The 23,958-nt window shown below is 40.0% G+C and overlaps 1 protein-coding gene across 1 annotated transcript in view; it reads left to right on the forward strand.

The window, feature by feature from the left end:
- Window positions 1–203: 203 nt before the first annotated feature.
- PLPPR5 (phospholipid phosphatase related 5) overlaps window positions 204–23,958 on the forward strand; it is a 43,530-nt gene continuing 19,775 nt past the window's right edge. The window contains exons 1-3 of the mRNA XM_058808696.1: window positions 204–438; window positions 20,914–21,046; window positions 23,274–23,524. Coding sequence (XP_058664679.1) covers window positions 208–438; window positions 20,914–21,046; window positions 23,274–23,524 — 615 coding nt within the window. The 5' untranslated portion in view covers window positions 204–207. The remainder of the gene's footprint in view (window positions 439–20,913; window positions 21,047–23,273; window positions 23,525–23,958) is intronic.

Consider the following 23,958-nt stretch of genomic DNA (forward strand, 5'->3'; position numbering starts at 1 on the left):
CCCGCGCTGGAGCCGCTGCCGGAGCGGCGGGCCGGGTCTCCGCTGCCCTGCCCTGCTGTCCTCCTGTGCCCGGGCCGCGCTCCCCGTCGGGCTGACCGCGCTCCCGGGCGCCGCTGAGCCGCCCCCGCCCGCGGTGGATGCCGCCGGGGAGCGGGCGGAGCGCGCCGCCGGGGAGAGGGGCTGCCGCGGCCGCCGGAGCCCACGTACATGCGAGTGCCCTCTCCGCTCACCAGCATGCTTTACTTCCAGATGGTGATCATGGCAGGGACCGTGATGCTGGCTTATTACTTCGAGTACACGGACACCTTCACCGTCAACGTGCAAGGCTTCTTCTGCTACGAGGGCGCGTACCGCAAGCCCTACCCGGGCCCGGAGGACCGCAGCGCCGTGCCGCCGGTGCTCCTCTACTCGCTGACCGCAGGCGTGCCCGTGCTGGTGGTAAGCAGGGGCCGCCCGTGCCGCACTCCGGTGACTTGTTGGGCTGGACCGGGCCGGGCCGGGCGGGCCGCGGGTCCCGGCCGGAGCGGTGCCGCCGGCGGGCGGCTGCGGGCCGGGCCCGGCGGGCAGGGACCCTCCGCACTGCCGGGACTGCGGCCCGGCCCCGGGCCCCGGCGGGCAGCGCTGCCGCCCCCAGCCCCTGCCCCACCGTGCCCACCGCGCCTCTCAAGTTTATTTTTAGCACCGGTTTATGTAACTGCCAGTGCCTGTATTTCCAGCCCCGTGCGACTCCTTTTGGTAAAAAATTATCTTTTTCGAAACGACCGTCGCTTGCAGTTAGATGGGCAACCTGAGGAAAACCCGGTTTACAGCTACCACTTACTGGTGTGTCATCCGGTACTAATTAGAAAATCCCTCTGTCAGTTTTGTTTTCTAAAAGTCGACTGGTACGTGCAAGGAGCAGGGAGCAGTTTTACTTGATTTAGTTTTCTCCATATGTCACAGTTACTGATGTGTGTGCAAATGAAACCTGTGTCTCTAATTGAACATGATCTGCCGTCAATCAGTTTTAAACAGGTGTGGCTAAAAAGTGATCGATTTTCTGTGGGGATCTTTTTTCGGGAAACAGCTCAGAGAAAGCTTTTTGGAAAAGCAGTGAGATTCCTTTCAAGCTGTTGAAGGTACTCTGTGTTTCAGATATCGAGGGCATTAACATCATTCAGTGATCCCTCACCATACTAAGGAGGAAAGACCTGTAGGGGAACATTTGACTATTGGGGATGGATTATATATAGACTTACCAGGTGCATGCACAGTTACACATACAGAAAGCCCTTGTAAAGAGTTGATTTTAATCAACTGTAAGCATTAGAATAATAAAAGAATGCATTAAGAAGAGGCCTTTTGAGATAACAATTATTTTTTTTATCGCAATAATTGTTTTTCAGGAAAATGTAACAAATTAGGAGTAGAAAAAGCCTCATCAGGGTAAGGCTATGGTAATCCCAGGCACAATTTCTGCTTTTGTAGCATCATGAAATCTCAGATGGTATCAAATATAAAACCTTATGGTCAGTATCAGCCTTAGTATTGAGACTTGGTTCTCTTTTTAATTGTTTTTTTTCTCCCAAGGGATTAAATTTCTTCACCTGACAAAACATGTTGTGTAGCATTTTGGCTTTGTTGAGTTCTTTTGATTTGAGCATCAGTTATTTGACTACTTTTACCTGTTTGGTCTTTTAAACCCATAATCTGTTGAGATTCAAAAAGGGAGTTTTGCTGGTTTTTTTCTGGTGATGTTTCTCTGATGTCAGTGTGTGATGTTTGTTTTGCTTTTAATTCTGTTTCTTTTGTTTGCCTCAGGAAGTTATAAAGATTATGTCAGATATTCATGTTGAGTATCTTTTTCCTGTTTTGTGTCAGCAAGATGGATTGGTAGTTTCCATTCATTTCCTGGGTGCTAGATGATTACGTCAGAGCAATCTCCATGACATTTTGGGTTGGCAGTCTTGTAATTAGCCTTGCTAAAAAGCTAATAATAGAATTTAATGATACTTAACTGTGGTTCACCTTCCAGTCACCAGTCTTTTAGGCAGATGACATGCTTTGGGATGTCAGGACATGGAAAACCACATTGTAGATGCCTGTGTTTCAGTTTTAAAAAAGTATTTTCATTTCATTTTATTAAACAAAAAATTCAACTCCTGGGAGTCTCATGAATTCAACAACATTAAGTCTAATCATTAACTTTATTAAATAGATGGATTTTTCACTTTTTGCATAGAGTTTTTTTCTGATTTGCCTTGAGCAATCCTCGTGGAATTAGTGTTTTCCCAGGATGGCATACTCAGTTGTGCAGAGCATGTACATTGCCTTTGCTTGTTCCTTTCATTGAAAGGAGTGGTGAAAGTAAGATTTCTTCACCAAAACAACTTGTATGTTTTTAGTTGTCATAGGTTTCAGAGATCAGATTCTCTTCTATTTCATTTGTTTCTTGCTATGGCATTTTGGACGTGCACGTTCTGTGTAATTTTGTTTCTGTAGATGAAATATAAAAATGAATCATGTAACATAGCCCTATTTTGGTCTGTAAAGTCTACATGCAAATGTAGGCTAGTGAAGGAAATAGATTTCTGTGAATGCAATTTTTTCCCCACAATGAGTATTGTCCTTGAACATAGGATATTAAGTGATACAATTTATGATTTTTTAAAAATCCTTTTCTTTCCTGCTTGTTTGGTGAATGGGGTTAATGCTCTTTCTGGAGTTTTGAGGTAGAGCAACAGAACCTTTACCTTGGTGTTCATAGCAACTGAGGTTTTCTTAAGTGATTGGACTTAAACGTTTAATTGGAGCCATAGAGTGCTTGCTTCAAGTTATCTTAATGTGACTCAAGCTCCATTGCACTGAGCTTGAATGAAGTTGCTCAAAAATCATAAAAAAAAAGGTTTTATAATGATTTTCCTTTCTCTATGCCTGCTAGTAGAAAACTAAAAAAGGAAGAGTACCAGTAGCAGGATCTGTCTTGATGAGCATCTCATCAGCAGTGGGTCTCTGGCTGCTGTGAGGCTGTAATGTGGCTGCTCATCCAAAACCCCTGTGCCACATCAGAGTGTCAGGCCATGGGAGTGAGCTGAGTGTCTGCTCACAGGGCAGCCACAGCCATGTGCAAATAACAACCTGTGTCATCTGTCAGGGATGTTCTGGGAGAGCTGTGTTCATCCTGGAAATTTTCTGGTTAGTCTTTAAAATGCTGCTTCCTGCTCGTATGTTCCTACAGCCCTGGTGCAGCATTGCTGCCAGGCTTTCATTCCTGAGTCAGTCTGCCTCCCCCGAGGCATCCAGGGACAGATGCAGCTGGCTGGCAAGGCACAGGTGCTCAAAGTGTGATCTGAGAACTGCAGTCCCAGGGCTGAAGCAGAGACTGCTTGCTCTACTGGAATGCTTGACTTTTTGATGGGGTTTTCGCTTTTTTGTTTGGGTTTTTTGTGTGTTGGTTTTTTTTTGTTTCCTTGTTTTGTTGGGTTTTGTTTCTTTGTTTTGATTTTTAGTTGTTTGTTGTTGTTGAGGATTTTCTTTCGTTTTTTGTTTGTTTTTGTGATGGCTTTTTAAAAAAAAAAATCTCTTTGATTCAAGTGCTCTTGGGAAAGGGACACTGACTGAAGGAAAGAAGTTTTGTACTCTGTACTTGAGACTTTCTGGGTTTGTGTATCTACAGTCTTTGGTCAAGTAATTACCATGTGTTTACCAAATATTTAGTCAGCTGTGACTTGGTGGGCAGCTGGACTAGATGATTAATGTAGGTCTCTCCCAGCTGAACTATTCTGTTCTAAATATCTCATAGGTTGTGTGGGATCTAGTAAGGAGTCAAAGGAGTCACTTTGGCTGTAACAAATTTACTGTCTGCTAAGATGTCTCTGTTTAAAGCCCCTGCTGCTTCAGAGTTGCCTGGAGAAGCTGTGGCAGCTGGCAGGTTCAAGGCCAGGCTGGGTGGGCTTTGAGCAGCCTGTGGAAGGTGTCCCTGCCTGTGGTGGGTGGACTGGATCTAGATGCGCTTTAAGATCCCCTCTGACCCAAACCATACATGGGATTCACAGGCATTGCAGCAACTGTAGGAAACTTGCAGAGGAGTCCAGCAACCTTGCTGTAGGATGAGAAGAGCTGCGCTTTTACAACTGCAGCTTAGCATGTAATAAAATATATGGTCCCTTCAAGTGTTAAAGTTTTAGTTGTGGATGTCCTAGGTCATACCTTTCGGCACCAGTAGTGACTTGAATGAGCAGATGTCTTTGCGTAAGGAGCATTAGGCACACAAGCAGTAAAATCTTTTAAAAATGGTGGAAATTGCAATCAGAAGAGTGGAAAAGCCCTAAGTATGATATTCTATGAGGGAAGACTCTGAGACTTGGGCAGAAGCAGTGCCCCTGTGGGCTCCCTTTTTCCCCTTTGTGAATCAGATTTGGAAGAGTACTGCAGGCTCTGTGCTCCTGTCTTTTTACTGTCCATAGCACTAATACCCTGAAATCTCTGGTATACTGAGGAATTCTCAATACATGGTTTATTTTTTTTTCTTCTTTTTTTAATCTTAAAGTCAAATGTGAAGGTGACAGGAAATAGGTTCTTGATTTGAGTCTATTCAAATATGTAATAAGCAAAAACTGCTAGTTGAGGGCTCAGTGCTATTTAAGCCATTTCCCAATGTGCCAGTTCTTGCTCAGTGGGCTGGTTGCTTTTTTAAACTTGTTATGACAGATGTAGCTTGGGAAATCCACGTCAGTCTAATCCTTTAGCTTCCAGTAGAGATGTTTTCTAGAACGGTGAGGCTGGTGTCTCATGTTTTCAGAATCTATAGAGTGATCAGTTCTGCATTGTTTCTTTCTGGTAGATGTTAATAATTTTAACCTCTTTAAAATACTGTGAAGTGTACTCAAGGATTCTTTTATTCCACGTGCTAATATGGATTATTTAAAATGTCAAAACTGTTAAAACAATAAATGGTATAAAATGTCATGTATTAGACCTGAGATGTATGCTGACTGCCATATAAAAGCCAGGAGGAGATACTGACATATTTTTATTAACATATATAAACAGTTCAATTATGCAAATGGTGTTTGTTTTTATTTCCAAGTAACAAATGTATGATTACAGTACGTATCCATAAAATACACACTTCTATTTGCTTAGGTGAGTTCCTAGCATATTTGTTTCTCTGCAAACCAATTAAAGAATAATTTGTTTTAGGATAATACTTCTAATGTCATCACTGAAAAAAATATTTGCCATTTAGACATGAAGTATTGCATTGTCTCTTTTTTTTTAAGTGGACTGGTGGAATCTCTAGATTTGGCACATACCAAACAAGGAGTGGATGTCAAAAATGAGTCATTCTGCCTTGAGTTTAGCTTTAGTCAGTAACTTTTTCCTTTGAGGAGGAAATTTTGAATCCTTGCAAAGGAGAGATTGTAAAGTGAAAGATGCAATACAATTGTTCTTGTATCAAATTTACTGTACCCCAGTACTTCAGAAAAAACAAGATCAGTCTGTGAAAATTGTAAAAGAGAAGCTACCTTTTGAAGTATCTGCATAGTTTTCCGAAGTCTGCTTTCTTCTTCACTGTCTTTGGTATCTTAATAGCTCCAGGTCTGAGTAGCTCAAGAGCAGTTGAAGAATATGCAGAGACCTGAAGGAGATGCACCACTTGATTCCAGCACATAGATCTAGGTGATGTGATTGGACACTTCCCATCTCAATCTTCCTTTCTGAACCTGCTTGGACCTATTTTGCTTCTGACATCTGTGATTCTATGTGCTGTGGCATCAGGGACTGATCAAATTTTATCAGGCTGAGTACTCAAAGTGCTCCTGGCAGAGAAGCTTTTAGTTAACCCGTAGTTCACTGAAACTATTCTACTAGTGTGTTACTTAGTGCCATACATGAAAAAGGGTTCTAGATTGTGATAGCTGGGACATCAAAATTCTCAGTTGTCTGTTATAATATGAGGAAAAGCATAATCTAGAATTAAAGTCCTGAAAATATTTTCTGTGAATTTGCTGTGCCTCATGCCTGAGCTGTTTCTTCATTCCTCATCTTAGTTAGAAAAAGCCACTACCTTCACAAATGTTCCTTCAATCTACTTTAGGCTGATGATTTTTCTACTTCATGGTTGGTACTTTGGCTTCTATGGGCACCTTGATAGTATTGGAAAAAAACTAAAGCACAGAGCCATTTCACTTTTGTGAGACCCCACTGCAGCACTGCATCCAGCTCTGGGGTCCCTAGCATAAAATAATGTGGACCTGCTGGAGGGAGTCCAGGGAAGGATCACAGAGGAGATCAAGGGTCTGGAGCACATCTCCTATGAACACAGGGTGAGAGAGCTGAGGTGGTTCAGCTTGGCGAAGAGGAGGCTTTGGAAAGACCTTAGAACACCTTCCACTGCACAAAGGGGGTCTACAGAAAAGCTACAGAGGGACTTTTTACAAGGGCTCATAGTTGTAGGATGAGGGTTTAAAGTGAAGGGGTGTGGATTTAGAATAGATATTAGGAAGAAATTCTTCACTTTGAGGGTGGTTTGACACTGGAACAGGTTGCCCAGGAAAACTCCATCCCTAAAATTGTTCAAGGCCAGGTTGGATGGGACTTTGAGCAACCTGGTTGAAGGATTGGGAGCCAGATGATCTTTAAGGGTTCCTTCCAACTGAGGCCATCCTGTGATGCTCAGAATTGAACAGACTTTTCTCCTGGTCTGCTACTTGAAGAAGTAGTGACCTCTGTGCATCCTGAAGGACAATAAAGTGTTATGTCATTTCTTCCAGAAAAGAATCAAGGAAGCTTGATAAATAATGCAAGGATGAACAGTTGCCAGCAGCTGTGTTACAGGGCAAAAAAATCCCAAGGGTATTAGGAAGGTATTCAAGTTTTCAGTTTTATGTACAACTTACTGAAAAAGTTAAGGAATTGCCCAGCAAGGTATGCAGTCTATCCTAGTGCTCTTTTTCTGGGAACAGTGAACTTTTATTATGATATTTGAACATCTCATGGTGCTGTTTTTGATAAGACAGTGATAGAGCAACAGCAGATTAAAGTTTTACGTCCTGACTCATATGAATTGAGTAGACTAAGCAGCCTCTGAAATCAAATGGAAATGGTTTTGAGACACTAATTAGCTAATCAAAGAAAATAATTCTTGGATTATTGAAATAGGTTATATATTAAAAAGCTAAAGCTTTTTAGTTTTATGTGCCTTTCTCTTGCTGGCACATTTTTCAGCTGTTAAAATGTTACATGAATAAGGAATTGCCAGTAGACTTTGTTTGCTCTGTGATCACATTGTTCTTGCAGGGCTCATTTGGTCCCTGTCATCATAGTCCTGTTTTAACCTGTGTGCACAGCTGCAACTTCTTTCCATGATAGGTTTCTTCTTCCATTCCCACGTGTTTGAAGGAAAGATATAAAACCTGTTGCCTTTTGTTTTGTTTTGTTTTTTGAAATATGCAAGTGCTGGGGACTTCAGGTAGCCACTTTTTTGGGAGGAGGAGTGCTCTTGTCTGGAATGCAGGAAAGTTTAAAGCTAAGGGACAGTTTATGTCATGCTCTTCCTTTGTGAATGGATAATTGCTTTGCAACTCTACTTAAGAATAAAAAAATAAATCATGCTGTTAGGTCTGCAGTAACTTTGTGTACCAGATGTCAGTATTGGCCTGCTGGGACACATAGCAAGACAAATACATGATTTGATAGTCTGATGCTGGTTTTATCTCAGCATTAAACCACTAATCCAACAGAGCTATAACCTGGAGAAACAATTAAAAATTCAGAACCACTGTGTGTTTTCTTGGGAATTCTTCTTTATCTGCCTATCTTCCTGTTGTGCTGTGATGGCTTACATGAGTGGTGCCTGCAGAAGTTATGTTTGTACTTGCAGTGGAATGTATTTCTGCTGTGCTTAGTATGCATGTGATTTACAAACACTAACAATATCGAGGCCATATGCTTCATCCTTTGATGGGTTCTCTGGAAGTAAAGTGGCAAGCAGATGTGAACAAGGCAAGCAGGCTTCTGTTTGCAGCAGCTGAATGCCTGCTTGTCCTACAAATGATGCACTTATGTTTAAGTGAGAAGTTGTTAATCCAACTAATCCTGAGCGATTAAGGAGTTTGTATCATTGTTTATAATCTAAAATAGGAGGCTTGAAGTAATAATCAGTTTTTCAGCTAAACAATTCTTGCTCATTGTACATCATGCAGGATTGAGGAGATGGGTGTCCATATGATACATAATAAATGACAGCCAAAGTGGAATTGTAAGTAGCTTTAGCTGTGTTTTTCAGCCTTAAAAGCAGAGTGATGTTTAAAAAGCTTTATATGCTCTTGTAGCATCTCTCAGATACACTGAAGTGCATGATGGCCCAGCTTTCGTCATGCATGGTTTTTTATTTAGCAGAGATGTGTGACCTCACAGATTGCAAGTAAAAAGTCTAGCTGAAGTGGATATACCATATCTCTGGCACTCAAAAAGTTGTGCATGAGACATACTGCTCTGAGGAGGAGTATCTATTGAAAACAAAGTCCTTTGTATTTGCACATAGTGCAGTGACCATGGTGTTGGACAGTGACTAGGAAAGCAGTTCTAGCACTTGCTATCTCTAGTGGGAAAACTGCCTTTACTAAGAGCGCTTCTATTTACCTGTGGATCAGAATATATTTATTTTCTATGTAAAATGCCTGCAGTAGAAAAATGACTGTATGTATTAAGGCTTTCTAAAATCTATTAGTGTAAAAAAATTCTCAGAAGTGATTCAAAACTGACTCTTAATTTTGGATTCCACTTCCTGGAGTATGAGGCACCATAAAAAACCTTCCTGGTTATACAAGATGAAAACTCGGGTTGTGGATTCCACTTCTGCTTGCCAGTCTGGACAACTTGTTGTCTATAGTTCTGTGTGAATTGTGTAAATGTATCATAAATATCCATTGCCTGATTATTATACATTGTATATTTATATGGCAATTTCATTAACCATATGCACTTGCTAATGTACAGCCAATTATAAATGTAGTATAGCTATGTTTTAGAAATATTATTTTTCTTTCACTGCTGTTATTTCTTGCCTCTCATCCATGTCAGGTTAAAGAGTATGTATGAAGGCATTCAGAGTTTTTAGTTTTCTAAATAATAATTAAGAAAAAAGCAGCTACCAAGAACAGAAATCAGCCTAACAGTATACTGCTATCCAGATTTTTGTTCTTTCTCTATACAGCATATTGAAACACCTGCTGTTTTAGGTTGGTAGGTTCCATGCTGTCTCTAAAAAGGATTTGTCATACATTTTATTTTTTATTGTCCAAATTTTGAGTAATATTTTGGGGATTTCTTCAATCAGTGTATAGTGAAGGCTCTTTATAAATCAGTGTATATTGGCTCTTATAAATCAAGTATTGAATATTAGAATCAGTAAGAGGAACTCAGCTTCCTTGTGTAGTTATTTTGGGTAGGAATAGGTATTTCTGTGACCTGTCTGTAGCAGTTTAGGGCTCAGACATGACTGAATTAATTCTGCTTAAAGAGTTCTTAATCACGGGCCAGCTGAGCAGTAACCAATGACATGAACTTGCAGCCTGTGGGGAGCATGAGGTGAAGTATTTGAGCTTGACCTGCTTTAATCAAGACTTAGCCCAGGATGTGTTCATTTTTTGGGTTTTACAGAGTGTGTGCACGGGCTGTCCATGACAGGCTGTGCTGAGCAGGGGGAGCCTCACAGGTGTGATGGCTCGTGGCTGAGCCTGACCACAAGGGGAGGTTCAGCTCCATGCAGAACGATGTGTGGACATGCCCAAGCTTTGGCACATACTGATAATAATTTGGTCATACTTACATAGAGTGAGCTGGGTGTCCAGAGCCTCTCCACTGCTCAGGTTCTGCTTTTCCTGTTCCTGTCAGGAGTGTCCTTGGCCCTGTTGGGTGTATCAAGGCTCTGCCATGAGGCCAGGCCTGAGGCTGCTGCCATCATGCATTAAGAGTGCGCAGACATGACTCTGAGCATCCGTGGGCTCAGGGGAGCACTGGGGAGCTTGCATTAGGCTGTAGGCCATAAGCATGTTCCATGTCAATGGTGTGGGGACATTCCAGCTGTTGGGATGGGCCCCTTTGCCAAGTGCTCACGCTTGACTCAAGTCAGCGCTTCAGTCGGTCGCGGGCACTCTTTCCAGAGCACTTTTGTACGCAGATTGACCTTGGGCCATGTGAGTGGTTTGAGGACATCTGCAGCAGGCAGAATGAATGTACAGAGCTGGGCTGTGAGCTCTGTCAGGCTTTGCCTTGGTAAAGGGATCTGAACACTCAAGCAGGATGGACACGTACCCATTAAAGCCTCACTGTCAAATGGTAGTTGTGAAATTAGGCTTCTCTGTAACGCACTAGGAGATTTTGCATGAACAGTTAGACCAGAGTTAGATTGTTAATCTGTTATCTTGGTATTGTTAATGAATTATCTTGGTATTGATGGAGTTTATTCACATGCTTCAGTGCTATTTGAAATCACTGAAGGCTTTCCTGAGGTGGAGTGCTGTGTGTGAATGAGTTTGGTGCTGATAGAATCTTTTTCTGGAACCACATTCATTTTAGTAGTCAGTACTGCATCTTTACTCAGTATTTCTTTTGTTTCTGAATTGTTATTATTGTGTGATTAGGAGTAGATGGAAATCATAGAGCAGAGACTATTTCTTTAAAAAACTAAGTATGTTTACCTATGCAAGTGTGTATGCACAATATGTTGCCAGAAAATGTCACGTTTACATGGTTGACTTCTATCCGTAGTTTAGTTCACAGGTACTTTTAATCTTGAATACCAATGGCAAAAATGTAATGCCTCAAATAATTTATTAGTTTACACCAGAATACTTATATTGTTATCACTGAACGTGTGCAAACACCTTTCAGCATACTTTGAACTTCTCTTTGTAGTAATTTAAATTGCTCCAATAATGATTGCATCCAAGACTGGCTAAAAAAGCATGTGTTTGTACATTTACATAACAGTATGTATTTTATATAATGTCGTTTATTCTCTTCACAGAAAAGACCAAAAACCAGCTATTATAAAGTCAGCCTTGAAGACTGTCAGTGTCAGAGCTTCACAAGATCTAAAAATTTAAAATAGACTCATTCATCCTTAAAACACTTCTCTCACCACTTGAGCTTTTTTCAAGATACTTGATAAAGCCAGCAGCATATTTAGTATTATTTTACAGATCTGTGCAAAGGAGATGATCCTTGTTAGGGTAAACCATTATGCACTATTTCATGAGTGGAAAGAGATACAGTCACATATTGAAGAAGAGTAGCTGGGTTTACTTCAGGCAATAGACTTTGCAATTAGTTTTGAGAATAGCATTGCGTGCCTTAAAGAGCTGTTTTTATGCTCTGCTGTCTTCACAGCAAAGTATACAATCTCCCCTCTGTCTTGTAGGCATTTCCTGTACTAGGAAATTTTTGCTGAAATTTCCCACTCTTGCTACTCCTGTTTCAGCTCATTGCCTGCTGTGCCAATGAGGGCACTTGGGACTTCCTCTTAATTCAAGCACTGCATTGTGTAAACTTCTAAACAGGGTCAGACAACATAGTGTTGCCAGCTGCACATCTGCAGCCATCTGGATTTGTGGCAGGAGCAGTAAAATAGACATTGTGCAGCAGAGTTAAAAGAGTGACAAAATTGGTGCAAATCATATTTGCAGAAAACCCACCATAGAGAAACCCACCATAAAGAAAATCCACCATATTTGATCTACAGAATTTACAGAATCACTATTGAAAAGGTCCTTCCACTTGTGTTTTTATCAGATAAAGAAAAATGGGATATGTTGTTGCTGTGCAATGTTTTGTGAAAAAGCTTGCTGGCTAATTCATTCCCATTGCATTGTTGAGCAGGGGTAAGTAATTATTAAAGCTTCTGGTGGTTATAAACAGGCCTCTACCCCCACTTGTATGACATCATTAAGATTCTGTTTCTTATAAACATCAGTATCTTAATTTATTATAATGGCATTCTTAAGGAGAAATAATTGCATACTGTGAGATTGCAGCTTTCAATTCTGAAGGAGGAGATGCAGGGGGAATGGTCACCAATTGTTTTGTGTATGGGCTTGCTAGTTGGTTGAGGTGAGGCTAGAAGAGGCCCTTCTGACCTCTTTTGGGTCCTTTCTCCCTGATCAGCATCTCTAGTGACTGTTCTGGGAATAACATAATGAGTTTGCCTGGTCAGTGAAGCTTGAAAAGTTAACTTCTGTATTCTCTTTGACTGTGTTACTCAAGGTTCAGTGCAAGGTGCTGTCTCTACTTTTCTCTACTTGAAAGCTTCTGTTTGGTCACTAGAGGGGCACTAGAAGTGTGGATTAATATTGTCAAGGTTTGTTACTGCTATTTTACTGCTGGTTTTATGCTGAATGCACATATTATGTAACCTAATGTGAGACAGCTCAGAATAAGTTTTAGTTTTAGACCAAGTACTTCTATGCATGGGCTTTTAAAGTGTTTTAAATTTATTTTTAATGACACCTGGATTCTTTGCAGTAATGCTTACTATGTAAAGACATAAAGTATATTAGAAGAATGACTTATAAGTTAATGTGTTCAGGAGTGGGCATTGTATTTTTTGACCTATCTTTCTGATTTATCTGACCTGTTAAACCTCTTCCTCAAATATTTGGTACCGCTTCTCTGTAAAATTGGATTGTCTTCTTAGTTTTATTATTCTCTTGGGATAGTATTCATATCTAAGATCTATTTCCAGACTTTGGATGAGGTGTTGCTCTTAACCTAGAGTGCCATGGTTTTCATAGCTAATCCAGCTCCTGTTGAAGTTATTGAGCTTACTACGTTAGATTTCAACTAAAAAAGGGTTCCCCACCTTAATGTATTTAATTTGTTGGCAGTTATACTGTAGCCTAAGGTAATTGTAAAGGAAGAGGTGCTTATACAAAGGCCATTATTAATAGGAGTGGAGCTACTTATGTGATTACAAAGAGAGCTATTTTATTTTGAAGGTAATTTCTAATAAAAAGCTTAGAATTATTTTATTGAGATGTCTACTTAAATTTATCATTATGAATCAAATATTAGTTTATAATTATAAAGATAAGTAATAAACTAGTTGTGTGTGTGTTTTGTAGACATACATATTTTGCCACAAAAATCCAGAAAACAATTTTTGTGGAATCTTATGGGTATTAATCTTACGTACAGCATGTTTTTCTCATAGCTCTATTGAAACACAGGGTACTTAGAATGTTCCGGTGTTTGGTCCTCCATTTTCCATTGTTTGATGGCAATGGCAATTCAGTGAAAGTGGCTTTCCTTGAATTGATCTCTGGCATAATATATCTGCAAAACATTGCTGGCCTTGAGTAGAAGTGAGCTAGAAGTAAGACAGTGGGAAAAGCAAGAAATACCAATATTCTCTTTCTTCTGAACCTCTGAGAACAGTTGGCTACAGTCATATACTGAGTGTAAAACCACTACTTTGTGACTGGAATCTTTAAGAGATGCCTTTTATGTAATCAGATTTTATTCAAACAGGGATGAAAGGCCGTTTATGCTGAATTTTGCAATTGAATGTTCATCCTGGGTAGAAAAGTGCAGTTGCATAGATCACCTAAGGCTTAAAATTCAGAGTAACATTGCTGTTGGAAATGATCACTGGTACGGGTGTCAGATGCATTGGTATTGTGTTTATCAAGGAATCACGTTTTCAATAGGCACAGAAGGGTTAGAAAACCAGTGTGCCTCAGCAGACAGAACAATGTACAGTTTTCTTGGCCAGGAAGAAACAAAGGGGTTTACCAAGGTCAGATCGTAAAGAGCCACAGTGTTCTCCACATGTGTCACTCAGAGTCCAGTGGAAGACTTCCTTGATACAGCTGAGTGCAAAGATGAACATATATGAAGTTCATCTTCTAATAGAGAAAATAAATTATAGAGCTTTGAACATTTCATTTTTCCTTCACAAATGCCACAGTATTTTAAATGTTGAAGTTAAGTCCTTGAGAAAAACTAAAATTTTTTTTGTTGAGTTATTTTTCAAACTACTTAATGAAACAATTATATTTAACAACAACCTTTTTCATGTATCCATCAGCAATCAGGACACTAAAATCAGTTGAAATCTGAATGATACCTGGTCATATTACAACTCATTTTCCTAAGGAGGTGTGCTTGTGAAGTGTGCGTTCACAAACTTACATAATGGCATCCTTGGTTTTTGTTAAAAGAAAATGAGAAAAATTTAAAAACTCTAAGAATTTCCTATGATAACCATATCTGGAGTATTAGAGCCTAAAGTAACTTCACAGTTTGAGATGTGAATTTATGCCTTTAGAAGGCAGTTTTGAATTAATTTTTCTCTCTTCCCCTCACCATTTACTAGGGGTTTTTATAGATGTAGAGATTTTCTCTAGATTAACATTTTTTCTCTGGTTTTTTGATGTTACTTTTTAAAATTAGAAAAGCTTGATGCATGGGTAAGAGTTCTCATGAATGTCTCTTGTCTACTACCTATTGCAATGTGTTCAGCAAGAATACTCATGTCAGTATTGTAAAGCTGCCAGCATTTGGATAGTTTTAGAGCCAGGTGCCAGACGCTTACTTGGCCCCCAGACTGCCACATTGGCGTTCCTGAGCGTGTTCCTCACATCCTGGCCATTTCTAATTGCCTGGAGAGCTGCAGTGCGGAGCAGCTGCATGTTCTTCATCTCACAGTGGTACGAAAGATTCAGCAGCCATGAGCAGGAGCTGCAAAGGCAAACACAGCAGGTGGAGAGGGCTGAACACAGAGCTCGGTGTGCAGGGCAGCCCAGCAGGGCGGGCACACTGCCCGGGCTGTGTGCTCAGTGCTCAATCCCGGAGCATCAAGTGCCATGCAAGGCCCTGCTGTCATGTGCCACCAGTTGCCCTGTGGTGATGGCACAAGGCTTTCTCTTAGTTACTGTGGGAACAGCAGGGCCTGGTAACTCTTTCTCTAAATGACCTTTTACGTGACCAGCCTTGGCTCTGGCATTGTGTGATTTCAGCCCTGGTGCTGTTCTGCAGGGGCTTTGCCCATCGGACACCACAGATGGGCTCCAGAGGAGGTGCCATTGGCACACATGATCAGTTGCTCAGTTAAGGAAAAAAGGAAGCTCTTAAGAGACTCTGTACTTCAAAATATTTCTTTTTTTCCCTCTCATGTGGTAATGAATGAAGATAATTCAGTGAATGGTGAAGTTGTCCATGTCTCTGTGATTATGTTCTCATGTGGTTCATTTCTGGCTTCCTGCTTATAAATGCTTGGCTACTGTGTGCCTCTTGCTTTCAAATACAAGTAAAGTCTTTGTATAGAGAGCAGCCTTTACCATTGTTACATACTGAGTATGTCTACAATGTATTAAAAAGGGAAATAAAAAATATTTGTTCCTATCAAAAGTAACATTACTGTTTAGTACCATATAGCCTTACTCCACACTGTGAAGAACTAAGTAATGCAGATAATAGTGCACTATTAGATATGTAATCTTTTACTGTTATTTTTTCTTTTGTAAGTGGACATGACCAAATATATTGAATTTTAGTATTTTTCTCAAAAAAATATGGGCAGTACATATTTAAAACAAAATTTACAGGTTCAAAAAGGCTGAGTTTTTTCAAAATCTTTTTTTGAGAAAAGTAGTTTTCTTTTTTACATCTTTTCTGTTGACCTTCAGAAGCTGCTATGCAGTAGGGTCCTATATCCGCATGTTAAATGCAAGAGAGGATATTTTCTATTTAATCAATACCACACAGATTTATCTAGGATTTATTTTTTCATTTTCTGCAGAACTACTGGTCATTTGTTACTGTAGAAAATGTACTTCTCTGAAAATTGACCAGGGCATTTGCTGTCAGTTTAAGCAAGCAAGAAGCAATGAGAACAAGAAAAACACAAAGAAAATGGCCTCAAGGGGAAGCTCTGCATAATGAGCTTGAAATTGCTACTGCTGAAAATACTGTTGCTGCTTTTCCTGCCAGGGCTGTCACCTCACTCAACAATTTTAGCTTCAAGCGGAGAGCAGAGCTTTACTTTGAGCATCACTAAAGGCCAAGGTTTCTGCTGCTGGATTTCCCAAACTGAGGCCACTGTGCTCATTGGTACATGGATGGCATTTTTAAAGAGAAAATAGGCCAGGAATAGCCCATGGTCTCAAAAGTTAAAAAGACAAGGTAAAGAGCAGGAATAACAAAGAATATAGAAGCCATATTTTTAGAAGAGGTCTGCACCACACTAAGTGGGAACTCATAAATTAAATGAATAGGGAGGCCATGCAATTTAATTGATAACAATTTTCCTAGAGGTATGTAAATCATTCCCAAGAATTTTAGCTCCATTTCCATCTTGCCTGATAAGGAAGAACAAGGAAATTGATTCTAGAGAGAAAAGCAGAGCTATGGACTGCCTGAGATGCTCATTCCACCAAGGTTGTTTCTTGAAGATGGTCTCATAGAAGCCTTGGTTACTGTTCAAGTCACGTCTAAATGAGAGAAACACAATGAATGAAACAAAGTCAGAAGAGAAACTACAATGCACAGTATTGTAAAATGTTCTTAACTTGATGAGTTGAGCACATGGATGAATATTTAGTGGTCTTTTTAATGCAGTAACCACTTTTCAGTGTTACTCATCTATCTAAGTGGTTGCTGTAGTTACAGCATAACCCTGAGAATTGGCAGAGAGGGAATCGTGTATTCTGTGATATTCTCTAGCCTGTATGAAATATTTCTTGAAGATTTGTGCAGCCTAAAGTAGGTGCTGGAAAGGTCTGTGACTGTATATACAGAAATTTAATCCCAACTAGAGATTATCAACCTTACATTTCAAGATTTATCTCGTTTAAACATAGTCATGTACCTTCAGATATCTTGTAATGCAAGTGAATATTTAAGTGTCACTTAAGTCCTGGGACTTTATAGGGAGTTATGTGAAATATATGAAAATATGGGTCACAAAGTAAACCTCATTATTATTTTAAGAAGTACAGATTTATGGTCATTTATTAATACAGGTGCTGGCTGTTGTAAAGCATAGGAGACACTAGGGGAGGTTTGTTTATGGAGTCAGTTTACTGGAAAATCAACAATGTCAGAGCTGCTCTAGCTCTAATATTTGGAATGAGTCAGGCTTGACATTTTGAGTTGAAAAGAACGCAGAATTTAGAACCAAGTTAAGAATATACTGGATGGAAGGACAAATTAGATTTTTAAATTGACATGTGGTGCTAAAACTAGGCACAGCTTGCCTGGATTCAGAAAAATGACTAATACAGAGAAAACCTGGACTTGGGTGGAGGGAATCAGTGTAAGGAATATGTGCAAAATGCTGTAAGAGTCCTGAGAAGACAAGGAAAGGGACAGGTATTAGATGATTGGCAATAAATGCAAAAAATGTATTAGTAGTATAGACACGCCATGAAAATCAATCAGCTAATATATTAATATGGAGTTAAAGAGGTGAAACAGGAAGAAATATTAATTTTAGATCACATCCCTTTCAGATTCTGTTCCTGGCTGTCAAATGGATTGTCACATCACAGACAGGATATGATTGCCATGGAGATAGTTTCAAGAATTTCTGTAATTTAATTTTTGCTGGGTTAATATTATTAAATGCTTCCATAAGAGTAAATGATCATCCTTATCGCTCCGTGTTGCAACATTATGTACACTGTTTTTATCTAAGGACTCTGCAAGATGTTTATGCATATGTCCTTGAGAATACTGGAGAGCCTGCACTTGGTACTGTTAGACTTCATATGAAAATTGTTCTTTTCCTTATAATTTATAGGCTGTAGCTGTATATCAGAATGGAAGGGTAGCCTTAGGGAAGGATGGCCTTCCCTGCTTTTAAAATCTGTTAAAATATCTGTGAGCTAAGAATTTTAATACATACCTTTGGGAAATTTGTACAGTGATCTGAAGTAGTATTACCATGGTAGAACAAGGTAAAATATACTTCTAATGTCCTCTCTTTTTCAATCATATTTCTGTACCTGAACTTGTGTAATTTTGTCCAGATGTTTATGTTGTCAGAACATTCAGATTCTCCGTTGCAATCTTTCACTGCCAGCTTTGGAATATTCCAAAAACTTTTTGCCCTATGACTTAGAGAAGAAGTACACAAATAATTCTGTTGAATAAAATGTCACTTGTTGGCTGGTTACAACTGGCATATGCAGTAGAAGGGGTAATGGTTGTTCCTGTGCCAGCAGGAATACAGAAATTGCTCTTTCCAGGAATATACCAGGCATGCAAATTGCTGTAAAGTGCAGGGGGGGTATTGCTCTCCTTTTCCTCTGCCCTGTAGAGCTGATTATTGCCAGTGATGCTTGAGAGAAGAAGGGGAAGGAACTGCACTGGGAAGCATTTCTCCTGGGATTTATTGAGATTGAAAAGGATTTTTCTTCCATTTCTGAAACATCAATAGGCTGATTATTGAGATGAGCAGTGCCTGTGCTGAAGGATGGAGGAAAGAGAACAGCTTTAGCTGAGCTGCTAGTACAGAAAAATAAAGAAGCTGTATTTATTGCCAAATTCTAGAAGGATTCTCTCGAAGCATAGAGAGAATCCACGGAAGCATAGAGATGAATGCCTTGTGTGCTCAATGACTCTTAGTGCTACTGACAGCAGAGCACTGGGCCTTCTGTAGCAGAAGTTGTCTTTAGCCAAATTCCACATCCTTCTGACCCTTGCACCTATGTGCCCACCTTTGGAGTATTCTTGTTCAGCTAAGAACTTGAATGCTGCTATTCTTGGAACAGAGGGGTTTCTTCATACAGGTCACCATCAAAGACAGGAAATGTAACAGGGAAAATCTCTTGGCAGCAGCAAAGATCTAGATGCAGCCGATGAAGACATTGCTGGAAGTGAGAATCTCCTTTCCTATAACTGAACAGGCAGTTCTCTCTTTAGTAAACGCCAGCTTCCCTCCCAGGCAAGAAGACAACCTTTATTCTTAGATCAGCCGATTCAGTCTCTGCTCAGAGCTGGAGAGTTGAGCTTGCTGGCACTCTGAGTGCTCTTGCAAAAGGTTGATCACTGTATCTCACAGATGCTTCCTTTGTGCTGAATTCTGCTCTTTCCTGGAGTTTCAAAATCTGCGAAAATTTTACTGCAATCTATTGAGTTTGGCAGAAAGCATTAAAGGCAGAATCTGGCTCTATTCAGGTTGCCTAGTCCTTGAGAGGAAAGAAAAGCATACTGTGACTCACAGTAAAAGTATTAGTGTTTCTGTTCTCACCTTTATGAATCACATTAAAACTGATATTTTTGGTATGTTTTTTTCACGAGAGCTTTAGGGATCACTGGCTTGAGTTCTCCTCATAATTTGGATGATCTTGAATTCAAGGTTGAATTATTTTTTATGTATACTGATCATTTACTAATTATAGTTGAAGAAATTCTACTTCACTGGGCTGGAAATTTGCTTGCATCACAACAGAGAGAGGATATTTGTTAGTTCGGGTATTGAAATTTCTGTTTTATCTAAAAATTCCACTAGGATCTGAAGCCAGTCTAAAGTAATGGATAATGACTGTTTTGGTGACAAATTAAATATTCCTTTTTACATACCTGCGTTCAGACTTACTTTTGTTGCTTGTTCCACATTATTTATAAGTAGCACTTTCCTCAACAGTTTAGCCCAAGGGTTTCTGCATAATCTACAAACAGCTAAGTAATGTCATTAATTGCATCCTTGCTGTTGACAACAAAATGTGCGCGTGAGCCAGTGCCCGCAGATTATTTTATTTATTTTGTAGATGTGTTCAGGCCTATTGTGATATATGAAAATATTTCTATTTTCCTGTTAAGGCAAAGGTTTAGAAAAACCTCAGCAGTTAATCAGATTGATGGCATTATTGGTTGTATTTGTGGAGTATTAAGATTTCACTTTGGTAGTCTTCATTGTAGTTGATCAAAGTGTGAGGTACCTGCCAATAAGCTTTAAGTTTTTCATGTAGAGGAGTGGAAGGGCCTTGCCTGTGAGTCCCACAGGGAATCGGGGTTAGAATCCAGTGGTTATTATGACCCTTTGCTCTGCTTTTAAATTATCCCTGCCATAAAGCTTCGTATCTGCCTAAAGTCTTGGCTTTGGCTATCAAGTCTCAATCCATAATTAAAGTGAATAAATCAAAGGTCATGCTTTTTTTGTACAGGTAAATACATAACCTAGAGACAATATTTTACATTCAAAATACATTTTTTTCTCATTTGATGATTTTGTTTTTTGCCAACTATAATGTGAATGATATATAGATGTGAGAAATTTATTTTGGTGGAGTGTATATGAAACAGGCCATTCTTAATGTTAAAATATCAGTGGTGACACTTTGTTCAAGCATGAGGAACAGAGCTAAAGCCAGACTTGATAAACTTAGCTAGTAAAATGTGAATTTGAACCTTGTTAAGTACTTCCTGGCAAACCAAACCTCTGATGTGAACAGGAGTTCTGTTATGATTTTTTTTTCCCTTTCTCTCTATCATAGTGCAAAATTTAAAGCTCAACCCTGTGAAGTGCTGGGTGTCAGTGAATGCATGTGGGGAATGAAAGGTTCAGCATCTTGCAGGATTAGGCCTTTACTGTGGTCCAGATCTTGTGCATTATGTGATCTGTTGTTCTTGAACTAATAGATCTTTCTCTTTCCCCTCATCCTGAAAACTAGGTTATGTTATGTTGAATACAAATCCTGGTTGTAATAATTTATTCTCTTTTAAGGCAAATAAAGTGAAGCAAGCCATAAGGCATATTTCCCTCATAAGTAGATTAATGTACAGAACTTGATTCACTTATGCTGTCTTTTGTACTGGTTTGGTCTTGTTTCTTTCAGATGAGATGTCTTTCTCTGTAATATTAGTGTATTTTACTTGCTGTAATCTGATGCACCATTTCTCTCCCCTTTTTTCTCCTCCCCTAAGATTATCGTTGGAGAAACTGCAGTCTTTTGTCTACAGTTAGCTACAAAGGATTTTGAAAACCAAGAAAAAACAATATTAACTGGAGACTGTTGTTACATAAATCCACTGGTGCGCAGGACCATCCGATTCCTTGGTATGAGCAAAATTACTGCTTTCATTTTCTGAATGGTGAGAGTGATCAGTTATGTCTTCATTTTGACCTGGGGAGAATATTCAGATAACCATATAACATTTCATGTGCAGTCTTGACTCAGGTGCAGTTTTCCTTTTATGTAGCAAATGAAGCTTTTTGGAATTTTGGGTTAAAAAACAGTTGCAGAAACAGCAGTAAAAGTAGGAAGAACTGGGACCACTAGAGGGGAAAAACAAGCAGCAGGCCTGAAGTGGGGTGAGGTAGAGAAAGGTGATATCCTTGTGCCATATCTATAGCTGATAGTAAACACACACACTCTCCAAAGCTGAGGACATTGGAATATAAATGTGTGTTTGAAGGCAAGCCAATTTAGCTGCTTTCTTAGCCTGGATATTGTATTATATCTCAGTCTCTAGCAGAAAACTGTGCAAAATCCATGCTACATTGGTTTTAGCTGAAACTCCCCGATTGACTTTAGTAGCTATGAGATGTCATCTTTTCTATTTAGTCCATTCTAAATATGTTTGGAGGGAGAAGTCCCACCATTCAAAATGTATATTGGTAACAGCACATTTTCAGGTGCTGCTCTTTAATACATGTGGGGATGCCATAGCAGGGCTCAGTTCTGCTGTTGGCTTCTCTCTCATGACTGCATCTGAAGAAAACAGCTGGAGGGATGAAGCCCTGGGGCAGCTAATCCTGCTGTGTGCCCCAGTCTCAGGGGGAGGGAGGGCATGTGCAGCTGTGTCTGTATTTGCAGTGTTTGTGTAACAACTGTGCCTGCCTTCCCAGAGTGCGATTGCTTCCTGTAAGGAGACTTTCTTGTATAGGTCTGGAGGAGGTGCAGACTGATGTGAGGAGCTTCTCCCACTCCACTTCCTCTCTGTGTAATCAGTGCCTGAGTTTTCTTCCCACTAAGTGGTCCCTTCTTTCCTCATAGAAGCCAAAAAAAAATTGGTAGGGGTGGCAAGAGTGGACAGAAACTCTCTGCTGTTGCAGCAGATGAAGTATTACTGCCCATTATGCTCCTCCTGAGTGATGTGTCCAGCTGTGTTGTGCAGTGCACACCCTCAGGACTGGCTGAAAGGTCTTTCTGTGAAGTGACATGGCCAGGCACAATGTGCTGCTCACCAGAGTCTAGCATCTTGGGAGGAAATAGCATTAATGTGACATTGCTGACCAGCCAGGATCCCAGAAATCACCCTTAGTCCTCTAGCTTTGCTAAGAAAAATCCTGACCTTTATAACTGTATCTTTCTGTGGAATTATGTCTGCTGGGATGTTGATCCTTTAAAGTTCTCATAGTGCCCCATGAAACTGGGATTTTCCAGAGCTCACCCTATATTCCCAGTGAATTGGAGTGTGAGAAGGGAAAGGTGATTTGCCCACAGAAATACAGGGGGAAATCTATAGCTCAGGTGGAATTGGAATAAGCATGGCTTTGCCTGCTGGTCAGGCTGCTGTGTTTGCATGTTCTTCCAGAGCTCATTTTCTATTTACAAAAGGGTAGAGAGGGACCTCAGAATAGCAGAAATCTGTTTTCCTTTAAGTAATCAGATACATGCATTTACATTCTAATGAATGAGTACATGTACTTAATGCTTTGCTGATATGTCTGATTAAAAAAAACTCTTTAGCATAAGTAGTTCCTCAAATATATAAATCTTTAGCTCACTGTGTTGATACTGTGATTAATATGCCATGCATAGAGATTTACCCAGTAGCAGGCCAATGAAGACAACTGGTGCATGGCAATATTGAATTATTCAGTACCTTAGATTCTTTACAGCTGCAAGGGAAAAAAAGTTTTTCCAGTGTGTGTTATGGCTTCACAAGTTACTTCTCCACCAGGATCTGGCCTTGGTTTTCAAGCAGATTTATTGAGTGGAGAATTTCCCTCTGTCACTTCTGTTTAGTGAACATGGGCAAAAATTAGGTACCAGTAAAGCTAACTACCCCAAACAGGGGATTTGCATGGCTATGGGACCTAGGAAAGCATGCTGCTTGCACAAGGGGTGAGTGTTCCTGTGAAAGATGGGAGAGCCATCAGGTGTGTGGGTACATTTCAGTGTTGCTGCTGCAGTTTTGTAGGAAAATACCATCTCCATGGTCTTTAGGGTGCAGTATGTGGGAGGGTTTTTCATGTTCTTGAATGGAAGAAGCTGCTCTATTGCTATGATGAATACTATAAATTTTCAGGAAATTTAACTCTTTGTTTCCCTCTTTAGGAATTTATGCATTTGGACTGTTTGCTACGGACATCTTTGTAAATGCTGGACAAGTAGTAACAGGGAATCTTGCCCCCCATTTTCTTGCACTTTGTAAACCCAACTACACAGCACTTGGATGTAAACAGTACACCCAATTCATCAGTAGCGTACATGCCTGTACTGGAAATCCAGACCTTATCATGAAAGCCAGAAAGACTTTCCCATCCAAAGAAGCAGCACTAAGCATATATGCAGCTATGTATCTGGCTGTAAGTATATTATATTCTTTAATATCACTATATTTTTGAGAGCAAATGGCTGGCACTGTGAGGGGGAGGAGGGAGGAATGGGCAGAAGATAAGGCCCAAAATTGGCTGATTTTCTGCATGCAAACCTTCTGTGAGTTACTGTGAGAAAGATTCATTAGGATTAATTCTGACAAGGTGTAGTGGTTTCTGAGCCTTGAAAATCAAGACAATGCTAAGAGAGGACTTGTTGTCCATAAAGGTTATAATCTATGGATTTAGGATACCCAGTTCCTTTTTACTTTTCCCCTATTTCCAGGGTATGTGGGACATTCATTTGCTGGGTGCTAAGGAGTAAGGGAAGGGGTTTCCTCTGACTGGTAGTGGTACCCCTCTGTGCTTTAACCCCGTGCAGATCAGTAAAATCACACATGGCCATGTTCTTTGGTGAGGTGAAA

The sequence above is a fragment of the Ammospiza caudacuta genome, chromosome 7 (assembly GCF_027887145.1).
Source record: "Ammospiza caudacuta isolate bAmmCau1 chromosome 7, bAmmCau1.pri, whole genome shotgun sequence".
Lineage (NCBI taxonomy): Eukaryota > Metazoa > Chordata > Aves > Passeriformes > Passerellidae > Ammospiza > Ammospiza caudacuta.